The sequence below is a fragment of the Engraulis encrasicolus genome, chromosome 16, assembly GCF_034702125.1.
Source record: "Engraulis encrasicolus isolate BLACKSEA-1 chromosome 16, IST_EnEncr_1.0, whole genome shotgun sequence".
Lineage (NCBI taxonomy): Eukaryota > Metazoa > Chordata > Actinopteri > Clupeiformes > Engraulidae > Engraulis > Engraulis encrasicolus.
Window position 1 is genome coordinate 807,977 of NC_085872.1, and position 14,009 is coordinate 821,985.

Genomic DNA, 14,009 nt, shown 5'->3' on the forward strand with positions numbered 1-14,009 from the left:
ATGTAATACCATCAACATCACAACTGTTTACACAGGAAGCTTCCTTTGTGTTTGTGCTGGGTGGAACGTAAACAGCTGTGATGGCTGGTACAGACCTAGATGTAGCCTACAATATTGCCGGCCATCAACAACAAGGTGCATTTCCTTGACACAAGGACTTCTAGGGAAATGTATATGCTAATTTTGTACGCTTTGAACAGACATGCATGCACAGACACTTGCATTGTCAATATTTGCATTGCTCGGGCTGGCTTGTTGCATCCCTCAATACATTGTGAGCTATCTACTTATGTGCCAGTGCCATAGTAATTTTTATGCTCTGTTATTAAAAACACTTTTAAGAATGTCTGAACACATGAGACTCGAGAAGAAGGAAGCAACCTAGGCCTAAGGAGATCCAAAGTGGTATTAAACCAATGTAGGCTACAATGAAACGGAAGGAATTCAATACTTGTGAACTTTGACTAGGCAACAGATTAGTGTGCATTATGACGATGATGTGTGTGTATAGCTATTCCGATAGTCCCCTTCAAAACGTCGTTTCCCATATTTGCTTGTGCTTGATCAATTTCCAATTGTCTAGACTACTTGTAAAAACTGGCTGTAGAAAAGCTGTAATTTTTGAAGTGCGTGGGTGGGGAATTTAAAATGATTGTGCTCGACGGCCAATCAGTTACACAGCAAACATGTCGGTTAGAACTAGGCTTCGCACACTAGGAACCAGGTCTGAGGTAGTTCCATGTATCGCCCCAGTTGGTCCTGAAATGGGCGGAGTAAAGACCCCAAAAAAAGTTGAGCCACACCTCGATGGAATGTATGACCGTTCCGACCGTGCTACTGGGAAGACGCCTAAGTTCCACACCCCCATTTGGTATCATCATACCCTCTCCTACAGACCTCTTGATGAGGAGCAAACCAGCTGTGAAGCAGACCAGGGCCTGGCCAGAGGGAGCCACAGCAGCTCTACAGGACTGTTTTGAACACGGTTTGGTTTGTTTTCAGGGAGGGGGACACCACCAACCAGCTTATCAACTTCACTGTATACACAGACTCAGTAACTGGATACATAACATGCATGGTACTTGTAACCGTCACCAAGGACATTACAAAGACTGCAAACAAAAAAAACCCTGATTCATCAAGGAAGTACGTGGACAAGGAGGCCCTGAAGTCAACCAGGGCCAACTTGCAACGGGGCGTGAGAGCAGCCAATCATGCATATGGACAGAAAATGAACTTACACTTAACAGACACAAAAGACCCAAGATGCCTGTGGCAAGGCATCCAGTCGGTACAGACTTCAACACAGACTCCTCAACACATTTTTCAGCCAGTGTGACGAAAACAACACAACACCTACAAAAGCACCCGTCAGCCCAGACAACACAATGCTTCAACTGGACCCAGCGGACATGAGGAGGACCCTACTCAAGCTGAATCCCAGAAAAGCTGCAGGTCCAGATAACATACCCGGGGTGCTGCAAGGATGTGTGCCATCACCCCTGCTGTTTACACTGATGACCCACGATTGTTAGGCCAAATTTGAAATGAATCCATCAAATTTGCAGATGACACAACAGTGGTCACCTCCCCACATCTGCACTCACCACCCTGTACAGGGCTGCCTTCGAGAGCATCCTGACCAGCATGACTATTTAGCTGCAAACAAGAATAATAATACTTTCATTTAATATAGCGCCTTTCAAAACACCCAAGGTCACTGTGCGCGTGCGAGTGTGTGTGACCAGGGTTATTTTTCTTCACAGAGGAATTGTGGAAAGTAGTAGTATTGACCTGGGCCGCAATATCTGTTGAATGTTGCCAGAAGTTGGTGAATTCCATACACCACAGATGGGTCAAAGACGTCCAACATGACACTGTCCTTCAGTGCTTGCTAACAGATGCTTTTGCTTACTGTAACTGTGAAAAACATGAAATTTCAAAACTATTTTTTGAAAAGTGAATGTATGAAAGCCAAGCCAAAAAAATATATTTTAAAAAATCTCTCTTTTTGCATTTACAGTAAGCAAAAGTATCCGTTGCACTGAAGGACATGTTGGACGTCTTTGAGCAGTTATCAGAAACCATGGTTATGCAAGAAAATATCAGATTGGGACTCAGCATTTTGCATTTTAAAGGATTTCTTAGTTTGTGCAGTACATTTTTGAGTTCCCAAAGACAGATGTCAACACTGCTATTTTTTAATTTAAGTACAATTTATTTGAAGAATAGACGTTTGCTCACCTTGTTAAACACACAAATTATTGTAAGACAATAATTGTAAGACCAAAATATCCAACCACCCTGCCCCACCCTACAACCCAAACAACACTCTCACAGTTCCTCAGCATGAAGGTTTAGTGATTTGAGCAATTTTTCCGAGAGCATTTCAGTTGTGATTTGAAGCTAATGATGGAATTGCAGCATTAAATTATTAGACATTCCATGGTGGCTTTAACCTATTTAGACTGGAAGCGGCAAAGCTGGTTGTGGCATAGCACCGTTTTGAATCTTCTGCCGGTTGCTGTGTAGAGCAACATGGTTTTAAACCATGTTACTAACAAAATGTTGTGTTATGCGTCAATAATGTCAAACGGTTGCGGTTATGCAAAAACGTCAACTTTATTATTTTAGGAAGGTGACTATGTGCTATTTGTCTGTATGTAGGCCCATGTTTATTTTGTAGGGCTGTAACGATACACCAAACCCACAATTTGGTTTTGACCCATGGTCATCGATTGATGTATTTTTAAAATTGATTAATTTGCTTTTTTCACATTTACCAACATTATTAATGTAATGACTACAATAGGTTATATGATTAATAGGTTAAAACGAGCTACTAAAAACTTGATGATGATTTGAAGCTTGGAAGGTCTTTCACCTCGTATCATGCAGTAATTTTTTGGACTGAAGGTTAATAGACATATCACAATTCTGCCTTCTTGCAAGGTGATTACAATTTCGTGGCTCTGTGTATCACAACTTCTCTTTGCCATCATTACAGCCCTATCATTTTGTCTGTAGGGTTACTTAAATATTGCTTTGGAGTTGCTTTGTGGTATTATTTTTTTGCCAGGAATATAGGGGATCTGTTTTGTTAAATGTCATAGCTGGTGTTGTGGAATATTGTTCCTTACACATCTGACAGAGATTCTTTAAGGCTGAAGGAGCATGTTCTAATACAAGATGTGTATTCCTAGCATACCAGCCCTAACTAATTCCTTGTTCTGCAGCATGGCAGAGACTTTTTAATTTTGAGTTCATCCAGTCGGTCTTCTCAGAATGGGAGCAAGAAGCAACACAGCTTGAATTCCATGCCGCTGCTTGTCCACTTACATTTTCCCCACGGGGATTTGGACATTCTCAAAATTCACTGCGTCTCTTATCTTTGTAGCCCAAATGGCCGGTTGCTCACCTGATTTTCATGTTGCAATTTTGCATGCTCTATCGCATATTCCAACACTTGTAATTTGTAATTAACCATAACACTCACTTCCTGATGCTGTCCCCTTATTCAGTGTTCCCCTGTGACTTAATTCTTATCTTACACAGTACTAGCATCTCGCTAATTGTGAGGTGATATACTTTTGAAAGTTCCAGATGAATGGACCAGTTTTAATGAGTATTACAATAAATAATAACACTCTTTGTGTTACTACCTCCTTGCAATCTCCATACTAAGTCATGCAATTTGGATCATAATTCGTCTTGCTTATTAAACTTCTTACTTATGAAGAATTACGAGTAAGTGGTAATCCACAGTTTATAATGGGCAGTCTTAGTTTTGGGTCTTTTAAGGGTAGAATAAGGTATTGTACAACAATGTATTAATAATAAATGATTTACATTGACAACCAAATTGCTGACTAACATGCATTAGTAGTATTCTAGCTGTTTTTTTCTCTCCAGAAAACCCTCTGGACAGGAGATGATGTTCATCATATTTCCGCTTTAAATTTGCAATTCTGTTCATTTATATACACCAGGTTCTGCCCACCAGTAAGAGCAGTCAGATGATCACCTTCACATTTGCTAATGGAGGGGTGGCTACCCTGCGCACCAGTGGAACTGAACCGAAGATCAAGTACTACACTGAACTCTGTGCCGCACCAGGGAATAGGTAACTTGCCGTTGGTTTTAGCTAAGCACAGAACTTTCTATGACAACCTTTGACCAAAAATCACAGAAAGGTTTAGCTGAATGACCAACCTGAATGAGTTAGGAAATGGTTGTCAAATCAACATCAAAGGAACACCTTGATAACTGTGTGAAGTGTGGGTGAATGCTTTGGGATATGCTGAAGAAGGCTTTTATCATTTATACTGTACATCATCAATACAATACATCAATACAAGAAGGGGAAAAAAATCAGACATTGCAAAAGTGCGTGTGTGCGTGTGTATGCACGTGCGCGTGTGTCCGTGTCCTTTTTGGGAGGACCTTTTGTTTACCTACACTGTGTAAAAATAAGTTAAACAAACAAACAAATTACAGTGCTGTTCTACTTCACACTACACTTGAGTCACAAATACAGTATTTACAGTGTAGTTTTAGAAAATCGTTTTTTGTTCAAAAGGTTTCATAACTTTTGATACATGTTTAATCCCTTCATGAATATCTGTTATTTTTTTTAGTGACCTGACGCAATTGAAAGCAGAGTTGGATAATCTTGTTGAAGCCATCGTTGAGAACTTCTTCCAGCCCAAGGTTAACAAGTTGATCCCACGGTCGGATTGAGAGAATACAACAACACAACGAGGACCATAATGCCGAAAACAACAGGAATGTCTCTGGACCTGTAAACAGGGATGTCCATTGACACTGAATAGTCCATATAGTATATAAGTCAGTGGGGATGTCTAAAGCTGCTCTCATGCACAAGATCGCCTACAAACAACTGAAGCGTCCACATAACTGGGTTTTGTTAATTAGCATTAATTAGCACAGACATGCACTTCGAAGACTTAAACAAAAGTTAGTCAGAAACATTATTAATTCTCCTTTAATTAGAATAATTATTGTCAATTTTGCACAGTTAGGCAGGAATATAGGCATATACTGTATGTCATACTCTACCTTTTGATTGGATAAGCTATTAGATATTTTCCAGCGTCAGTTTGATCGAACAGCGCTGACATGCCGACTATCGGACAATGACGCCAACTTAATGACACCTTATAGGTAGAGTATTTCATTTTAGTGGTTCATTTCCGAAATACACTGTGTGCAGAATTATTAGGCAAACAAGTTTTTTGACAATATCGTCCATTTTATGCATTTTGTCCGACACCACCCTTTATGGACATGAACACCTATTGGATTTAAGCATTCCAGGTCATTCATATTGGTATAATAAGAGACGGTGTGATCGAAGGAGCCCAATACCCTATATCAGGGCAAAATTAGTGTGCATAATTATTAGGCAACTTTGTTTTCCTCTCGGAAAATGAGCAACAAAAGAGATCTAACAAACTCTGTAAAGACTATAAACAATTTTGAAGTCTTCTAGAAGGGTGTGACTGTCTTGAAATATTGGTCACATCGATCTAATGCACCGTTACAAGCCATCAGTGTCACATGACATGTGCCCACAAAGTAACTGCCAGATTGAGAAGAATTGAAGATGAAACTACCATAAAACTATTACCCTGCAGTGCTGTTATATTCCAGAACTGAAACCTACATCCAGTGTCCACAAGAACATTGTACTCAGCACTCAGAGACATGGCCAAGGTAAAACAGGTTGAAACCTGAAGACCACTCAACAAGAAACTTAAGTCAAAACTGGGTCAAGAAATGTCTTTAGACAGTTTTTTCAATGGTTTTATGAACTAGTGAAAGTGACTGTTAATGGACCAGGTTGATGAGCCAATGGCTGGATCAGTGATGTGCACACTCAGATCAGTTCCCGAGTTCCACTCAAATACCAGCAGATTACTGCATAAATACCATTGTCTTTGTAAATGATGCGATTTTCTCCCTCTAAAAGATCCAGCCATGGGTTCATCTACCCTGTCTGTCAAGAGTCACTTTCCCAAGTCCATAATACCTTTGAAAACTCTGTCCCCAGGTATTTTTGACCCAGTCTTGACTTAATTAACTTGTTGAATGGTTGTCTGGTGTCATCCTTTCTTACCTTGGCCATGTCTCTGAGCGCTCAATACCCTGTTCTTTTGGACACTTGGTGTTGGTTTCTGTTCTGGAATATGATAGGACTGCAGGGTAATATTTTTTTTGTAGCTTCACGTTAAATTCTTCTCAATCTTTGGCAGTGACATTTCTTAAGAGACTGATGACTTTGTAACGGTGCATCTGATAGTTCTGTGCCAACGTGACCAACATCTTGCTAATTTCAAGACAGCCACATCCCTCTAGAACACTTCAAAATTGTTTATAGACATTTCAGAGTTTGTTAGATCTGTTTTGTGGCCCATTTTCCCAGAAGAAAACAAATTTGCCTAATAATTATGCACACCTGATATAAGGTGTTGGGCACCTTCGACTACATCCCCATCTTATTATACAAATGTGCATGACCTGGAATGCTTAAATCCAATAGGTTTTCATGTCCATATAGATTGCTGTTGGAAAATATGCATAAAAAAGACAATATGGTCAAAAAACACGTTTGCCTAATAATTCTGCACACAGTGTATATGCTGTCCATTCACATATGTCGTACTGGTCTGACCAAAATAGTACGTTTTTCAGCAAAAGATTTCTATTTCTAGTCATTGAAAATGGTAGACATTGTGCCCACGTTCTAGTTTACAAATGACTTAAAAATGGGGTTGCACCATTCAGATAGATTCAATGTAACACTAATTTAAAACCATCCACCAAATTCTGCGCGATTGTCGAGATGACATGTCAGTGTTGGTGCTGCTTATCATTCAAGGAATTAATTAACTTCCTAAACCTTGGTTTACCATTACGTACCATGAGGTGTGAAGCCAAATTATTTGACATTTTGATGCATTAACAAAAACTAGCTATAGTGTGTGTCTAGAGGTTAGTAAAAGTTACGTTACTCACACATCTCATTCAAACCAACAATTGGCTGCAATTTAATTCACCATAAAATACCTTGCCTTCGCACCTTTACCTGCCCTAGGATGTCCAGGCAGGTGATTCATATCAGAGGATAAATTATGTTGAACTGTTTCACATCTTCACACAAATCATTCAGTAGACAACTTGAGTTGTAGTGGTGCAACTGACATTTAGGGAATCTTGAGCTTGACAGTAGCTACACCGAGTGCAAGAGATGAGGTGAACTTTTGGCCCTAACTCACATTGTAACTTGCCCTCAGCTGGTGCAACTCACTGCTGATGGGCAGCGTAAAAGTAGAATGACATTTTTAGTAGTTCATTTCCAGGATTTAAGTTCTAATTGGTGTAATCTCTGATTTAGTATAAAAATCCCCGGCAAGCATAGATGTATGCAACTCTCGGTAAAAGACAGGCCTTGATATTGTATGAAATACTGGTAGAACCTGTGATAAAATATTAACTGGCCTATTTCCAATCTTCTCTGAAATTGCCATGCAATGTTTGCATAATTGTGCTAACGGAGAAACAAATTAATGAAATTAATGACAAAAATAATCCTTTACCCCAGTTCCATATCCTTGATTTATTTTGAAAAGATGAGATCTTCAATTACAAGGAAAGGTGAATGTCTTCCAGTGCATGCAGGTACAGAAAAGAAAGTGAGCCTTATACTGTTAAAATGTCATTTTAGTCTGTTATTTTCAAAATATATGCTGCCCATTCAAATTTGGCTGCAAAACGTACTCCGTTTTTGTCAGACCCATAAATATTAGTGTATATTGCTAACTTAATATTCATGAAAAGACCAAAGATGTCATTTTCCTGTCATTCAAAATGGCAGACATGGAGAAGATTCAGACTGACTCTTGAGAATGCAGCTAAAACAGGTTTTAATTTTGAAAGAAAATAAGTAGTCTATAATAAATACAAAGTAATATTAACTATTGAAGCACATCCATCATAGACAAAGGTATTGGCTGCTCAGCAATGTATTGGAACAACCTCCCTATATTTACTTTTTTCATGAAATGGGCGGTTGTTTTTGTCCACATCTTCAGACACAATTAAAAGAACGAACAAATATTTTAATCCAACAGCAATAAAGATGCATATTGTAAAAATATTAATTTAAAACGCGTCAAAAACATGTAAAACTCCCTCTGGTGTTGCTGACGGTGGTGGCAAGGGGTAGTTTGTTCCACATGTGACTGAATTGTGCTGGGTAATGAAACAATAAGATGTATAAGTATTCCATGTGATCCAAAATTACATTCTGGCCTCCACTAAGGAGTATGTGAAGGCTTTTCCCACCACCATCAGACAAAAAACGTTCATGTTTTTGCCAAACTTTCAGGAATCCGTGTGCAAACAAAGAAAAAGTAGACATTTCCAATGACGGTGGTCGTGAAAATAAATTAAAAAGATCGAATTTGTGAATGGGAAACATAAAATCAGGTTATAATGCCAATACAACCTGCAATTAAGGTTTTTATAATTGGCCATCTCATTTTAGAGCAATTGAAGTCTATCACCTAATATATTATACCAGATTTCAATAATCCAAGTTATTTTACTGATTTTTGATGATGCTACTGATTTTTGAAGATTTTCTGTTAATAATCATCTTAATCATCTAACAGTTATTTAAAATAGTATTATAATATGTTACAAGATCTCTGCAGTCATATAACAAATACAGAATGTATATTTGGATTTCTCAACGTGCATTCCTTTATATTTTCCTACAAATCTACAATGAAAAGGTTCAATTGCATCATTTTTGCTAATTTATTTATTTTAAATTAAATGTGCTTAAGTTCACAAGTATTCACAGACCCATTTTAGTATCTAATGGACAGAACAATAGTAATCTCTGATGTATTTTTACGGTCTACAAATATGAAACTACTCTAAAATAGCAGATAATAGCAGTATTCCCTTTAAAGGTCAGGTGTATGAGGATGTTTTGATAAATAAAGGCCAGTTCCAAATCCAGGCCGGGTCTAATTCATTATTAAATGAATTGTCGAGGAAGATGTGACAACTCTGTCTTGTGTGACAAGTATGTCTTCCCTCTTTGCCTGTTTTGTTGAGGTCGTCTAGGCCTTGTGTTTTTTTTTTTCCTCTCCCCCCCCCCCCTTACGAATAGCCATTAAGGGAAAAGTGTATGGTCCTCAATCCATCCCGTACTGTGCCATAAATAATAGTCAGCACTGAATGTCTTAATTACAAACTTACTCTTAACAATGCAGTTATATTGGTTGAAAATATATGAGTGCCATTTTTCCCGTTTTTGTTTTAGGTTTTGGGGCAAGATTTGGAGTTAATAGCCACCTGGTCTCAAATAAATGCTGGACCTGTACTATTATTTGGTGTTTTACGGTATACTTTTAGAAAATTACTCCTCTCCTTTCATTCAGTTTAGAGGAGGTCAAATTGCATCAGGAGTGTTGAAGCAAAAACATTTTAAGGTAGTTTTCCAAAACCATAGTTTTCCAATGTCCTGTTGAATTCACCTTTGGCTAAGCCACACTCTGTAACAGGAGTGTCAAATTCATTTTGGTTTAAGGGCCACATACAGGTATATCCCATTTGATCTCAAGTGGGCCGGACCAGTAATGCAATAGTGAAATATAGTTTATAAGCCCATTATATTATATTATGGTTAAATATTGTTATTCTATTATTATTATTATTATTATTATTATTATTATTATTATTATTATTATTATTATTATTATTATGTTATTATATTATTGTATCATAACTTTATTCTTTCTCAGCCACATGCTGTATGCAGTTTACACCCTTGCTCTAGAATGCCGATTGACCATCACAGTGCAGCAAATAATGTGGTCCAACAGTGGTCGGACATTTTTTGACAGCGCTCCATTGAATTCTAAGCTATGGTTCTGGAAATTTGGGGCGGAAGTATTCTCGCAGCTCAATCAACAACACTTAAAAACCGTTGGAATAGAGTAGAAGCCATACTATAACTTGGACATCTACTTGGCTTGGACATCATCAGCATCCTCAGTCGACTAAATCTAAACTGATAAACGAACACACATTATGTGCTCCAATCATGCTGCAATTATGTAACTTGTGTAACGTTATAGTAAGGCCACAAGCAAAACATGTACCCGTTTCAGTTTATAATTTCCGTTCTCTGACCTAATTACTGAAGAAACAAGGTGCGTCTGGAGGATTATGTTTTGTCTGGCCAGCTAGATGTTCCTTTGCAAGGCTACTGAAGATAGGCCTACAAACACCATACGTTTTTTGAAAGTGACTACAATTGGGTGATTTAATCTACTGTTTGAGCCAGAGGTCTAAGATATGCAAGTTAGCTTACCATGGTTCAGGCTACAACATGTCTACCATTTACCCCCAATGTGAATTTTAGAGCCCACAAAAGCTGAATAACATAGTGGTGTGTGACCGTTCAGAAAAGTAATACTTGCATTCATAATGTTATGAATGGAATGCGTTTTATGGGAGTGCAACTGCTGCAATTTACTTACTGTCACCGCATAAACCATGTTGATATCAGAGCATAGAACACCATGCAACAGCACATTAGGGGGCAGCACTTGGCCAAAGGCGAATTGTGGATACACATTAACTTTCATCTGTTCAGACAGATAGCAGCACATAGTAGTTTCAGCCGAGCTTTACAGGGAATCTACCAATCAGTTCGAGGCTCTGCTGAATTGCCCCTTACAACAATCAGTGGAATATTACTCCCCAGGAGTAAAAACGGAAAACGAATGCTTCAAGGAGTGTCCAATCTCAAATTGTAGGTATCAGACATGTAGACGTCAGAATCGGATTTTAATTTCTTGTAGTTTGAGCCCTGCTCTGTCTAACTGGAGCTTGAATGCATGTTTGTGCCACCTGTTATCCACAGGGTTTTATGGAGTATTTGGAATTATATGGAATTCAGTAACAAATAACAAAATGGAACACATTCTTTGCTAGCAACACGTTCACAACTGCTGTATGTAATATGTCCTTAAACTGAGGTGATCAGGCTATCTAACAAATGACTAATTGTAACCATTTACTTCAACCAATTTTTAATTAAATGTAGGCAATTTTATAATTATCAATAATAAAAAAATAAATGACCAGAAATAGACGTTTTGTTGTTGTTGTTTTCTTATCTGTTGTCCACTTGATAGACATCTTCAAGAACATGGTGTAGCTTAAATGAAAATTTCTCACAAAGTTTGGCTCATGCACATGTTTCGCCATGGCGGGTGAACTCTTCCATGCGGGTGAAGTCAAAACATGACTAAATGACAATATTTTCATTGGAAAATTGTCAGTAGTTTATAGAAAGAAACGACAATGTTAATTTCACTGAAACACATGCCAATAAGTAGTAAAACCAAAAAAACTGCTAATTCCGTTAGAAGATTGGCCAACAGGCTGGTCCACTTAAGCCATGAAACTTCCCACACTAAAATGACAGGTGTTTCAGTTTCATTGTCTAACCCCAGGATATATACAGTGTGGTGTGTATGTTTTTGCCCCCTTACTGATTGTTTTACTATATCACATTTGGTAGACTTAACATTTTCAGATCACCAAACAAATGTAACCATTAAACAAGGTTGACCCAAGTAAACATAAAATGCAGTGTTTCAGTGATTGTTTCATTTGTTAAGAGAATAATGCCATAAAAGCTGCAAGAACCTGTGTGAAAAAATGTCCCCCTGTTAGATGAGGAGGTATCTGTGATTAATCATATTAATTTGGACAACTGAGTTATATTTCACAGCTGACCAAGCTAGGCCTTTCAAACCAAAAGATAATTTGAATAGAACAGGTTTGACAATGTATAGTAGGTCATATCGAACCCATCACATCACACTGTGATCCATCAGCATTCAGGAGCAGATTATAATTTTAAAAATTGACTTTTCTCAGACTGTACAAGGTTACAAAGTCATTTCTAAACCATTGGGGCACCTGCAAACAATGGTGAGAGCCATTATCCACAAATGGAGGAAGCATGATGTAGTGGTGAACATTTCTAAGTATAGCTGTCACACTAAAATTACCCCAAGAAGACAGCGACGGTGGATCCAAGAGTTCAAAAAGGAACAGCAATATCTTACTAACTGGAGGTGTTGATTACCTCATAACTGAGGTCCTTGTCATTCGGTCTAGTACCACCTGAGACCCCCCTGAATGACTTAAGCCCCCTCAAACCCATGTAAAAAAAACTCAGCAAAAAACCTTGGTGTGATTTTTCATTTTAATTTCACTTTTTAGCGGAGAAACACATCAATATGGTTGTGAAAGTCTAGTTTTGATCAGTTACGACTATTATCCAAGGCTAAGCCCTTTTTATCTATTAAAAACTTTGAAAGGGTCATCCATGCTTTTATTTCTTCCCGCCTCGACTACTGCAACGCCCTGTATGCTGGCCTTAGTTCTTCCTCCATCTTGGGCATAATGCTGCTGCCCGCCTCCTCACTAAAACTCGAAGGTGGGAGCATATTACACCTGTGCTTGCTGCTCTTCACTGGCTCCCCATACGCTACAGAATACATTTAAAGATTTTTTAATTTGTTTTTAAATCTATACATGGTCGGGCACCATCTTATTTATCCGACCTATTAAAAATCAACACCCCCTCCAAGTCCCTCAGGTCATTAGAACAAATTTTCCTCCTTGGTCTCCTCTGGTTTTCAGCCTAGAGTGGGGCCCAAGTAAAGCATTTGTTTTTATGGGCCCCAAACTCTGGAACGAGCTGCCACTCCATATTTGTTTGTCCCATTGACTGACTCATTGGTTTGTCCTCTTCCTTAGTGCTTTCAAAACTCACTTTTATGCATTAGCTTTTAAGTCGTTTATCACGTTTTAACACGTTTATCAGTCCCTGTAGCTTAAAACGTGTTTTCTGTAACTGTCCTCTTATGATCTTATGCCTTGCATTAGCTAACTTATCCCCTAGTTATGTATTACCCTAGACTCACTATTATACCCTGCCACCTTTTTTACTACATGATGCTCTCTGATTTTAGATCTTACTGAGTATGAGTATTTCTCTTTTATTGTCCAGTGATCTTTGTGTACAATGTTCTCAAGGTATGTCTGTCTTTGTGTTCTATGGGATCTTCAAGTCTGCTTACTTGTCTAGCACTTCTACCTCTTAGACATCTACCTCTGTTATAGATAGTGCTTTATGAATTACATTAACTTGACTTGACTAGACATTTCAACCGTTGTTATGTATTACATGGACGATGGGGATACATTAATTGCACCAGAAAAGACAACAGCGACAACGTACTGGAAGAGAAGAGATTTACATAAGTTATCTAATAGTCAGTGGGTGGCCACTGACCGTCACAACTCTTTTTGAACACCAGGTGTTGCTGTTGGATCGAAAGCAGGAAGGGGGAATGGGAGAGTTTAGGTCAGGGGTCAGGAACCTTTTTGCTGGGGAGAGCCATAAAAGCCAATTTTTTTAAAAGAAATTTTCGGGAGAGCCATACCATTTTAAAAACACGGAATACAATTAAAAGCATGTATTTCAATTAAGCCCCACAATTTAAGAGTGCACTGTCAAGTTATTACTTTTATTGATAAAAGGTAAGTGGGTTGCCAACTGTTAACTTCATTATGGTGGGGGGATATTTTGTATTTCTTAGATGTAATTTCCTGCATTTTAACAAATATTAACGTCCTGTGTCCCGTTTCAGCTCAATATGTAACCCATACTTTATTAATATGATTCCGTATTTCAAGGGACGGTTGGCAACCCCAGGTAGGCCTAAGAGCCAGATACAGATCCCAAAAGAGCCACATGTGGCTCTAGAGCCATAGGTTCCTGACACCTGGTTTAGGTGAATCAATGGTAGGCCTAGAATATCTATTTATTCAAAGGATCTATTTAATTATATGACTGATGTGTATGTGTAAACAGCCATGGGAAA

At 38.4% G+C, this 14,009-nt stretch overlaps 1 protein-coding gene across 1 annotated transcript in view; it reads left to right on the forward strand.

Annotated features, from left to right (window-relative positions):
• pgm2 (phosphoglucomutase 2) overlaps positions 1 to 5,656 on the forward strand; it is a 29,811-nt gene extending 24,155 nt beyond the window's left edge. The window contains exons 12-13 of the mRNA XM_063218201.1: positions 3,990 to 4,123; positions 4,638 to 5,656. Of these exons, the coding sequence (XP_063074271.1) occupies positions 3,990 to 4,123; positions 4,638 to 4,740 (237 nt within the window). The 3' untranslated portion in view covers positions 4,741 to 5,656. The remainder of the gene's footprint in view (positions 1 to 3,989; positions 4,124 to 4,637) is intronic.
• The last annotated feature ends 8,353 nt before the right edge of the window (positions 5,657 to 14,009 follow it).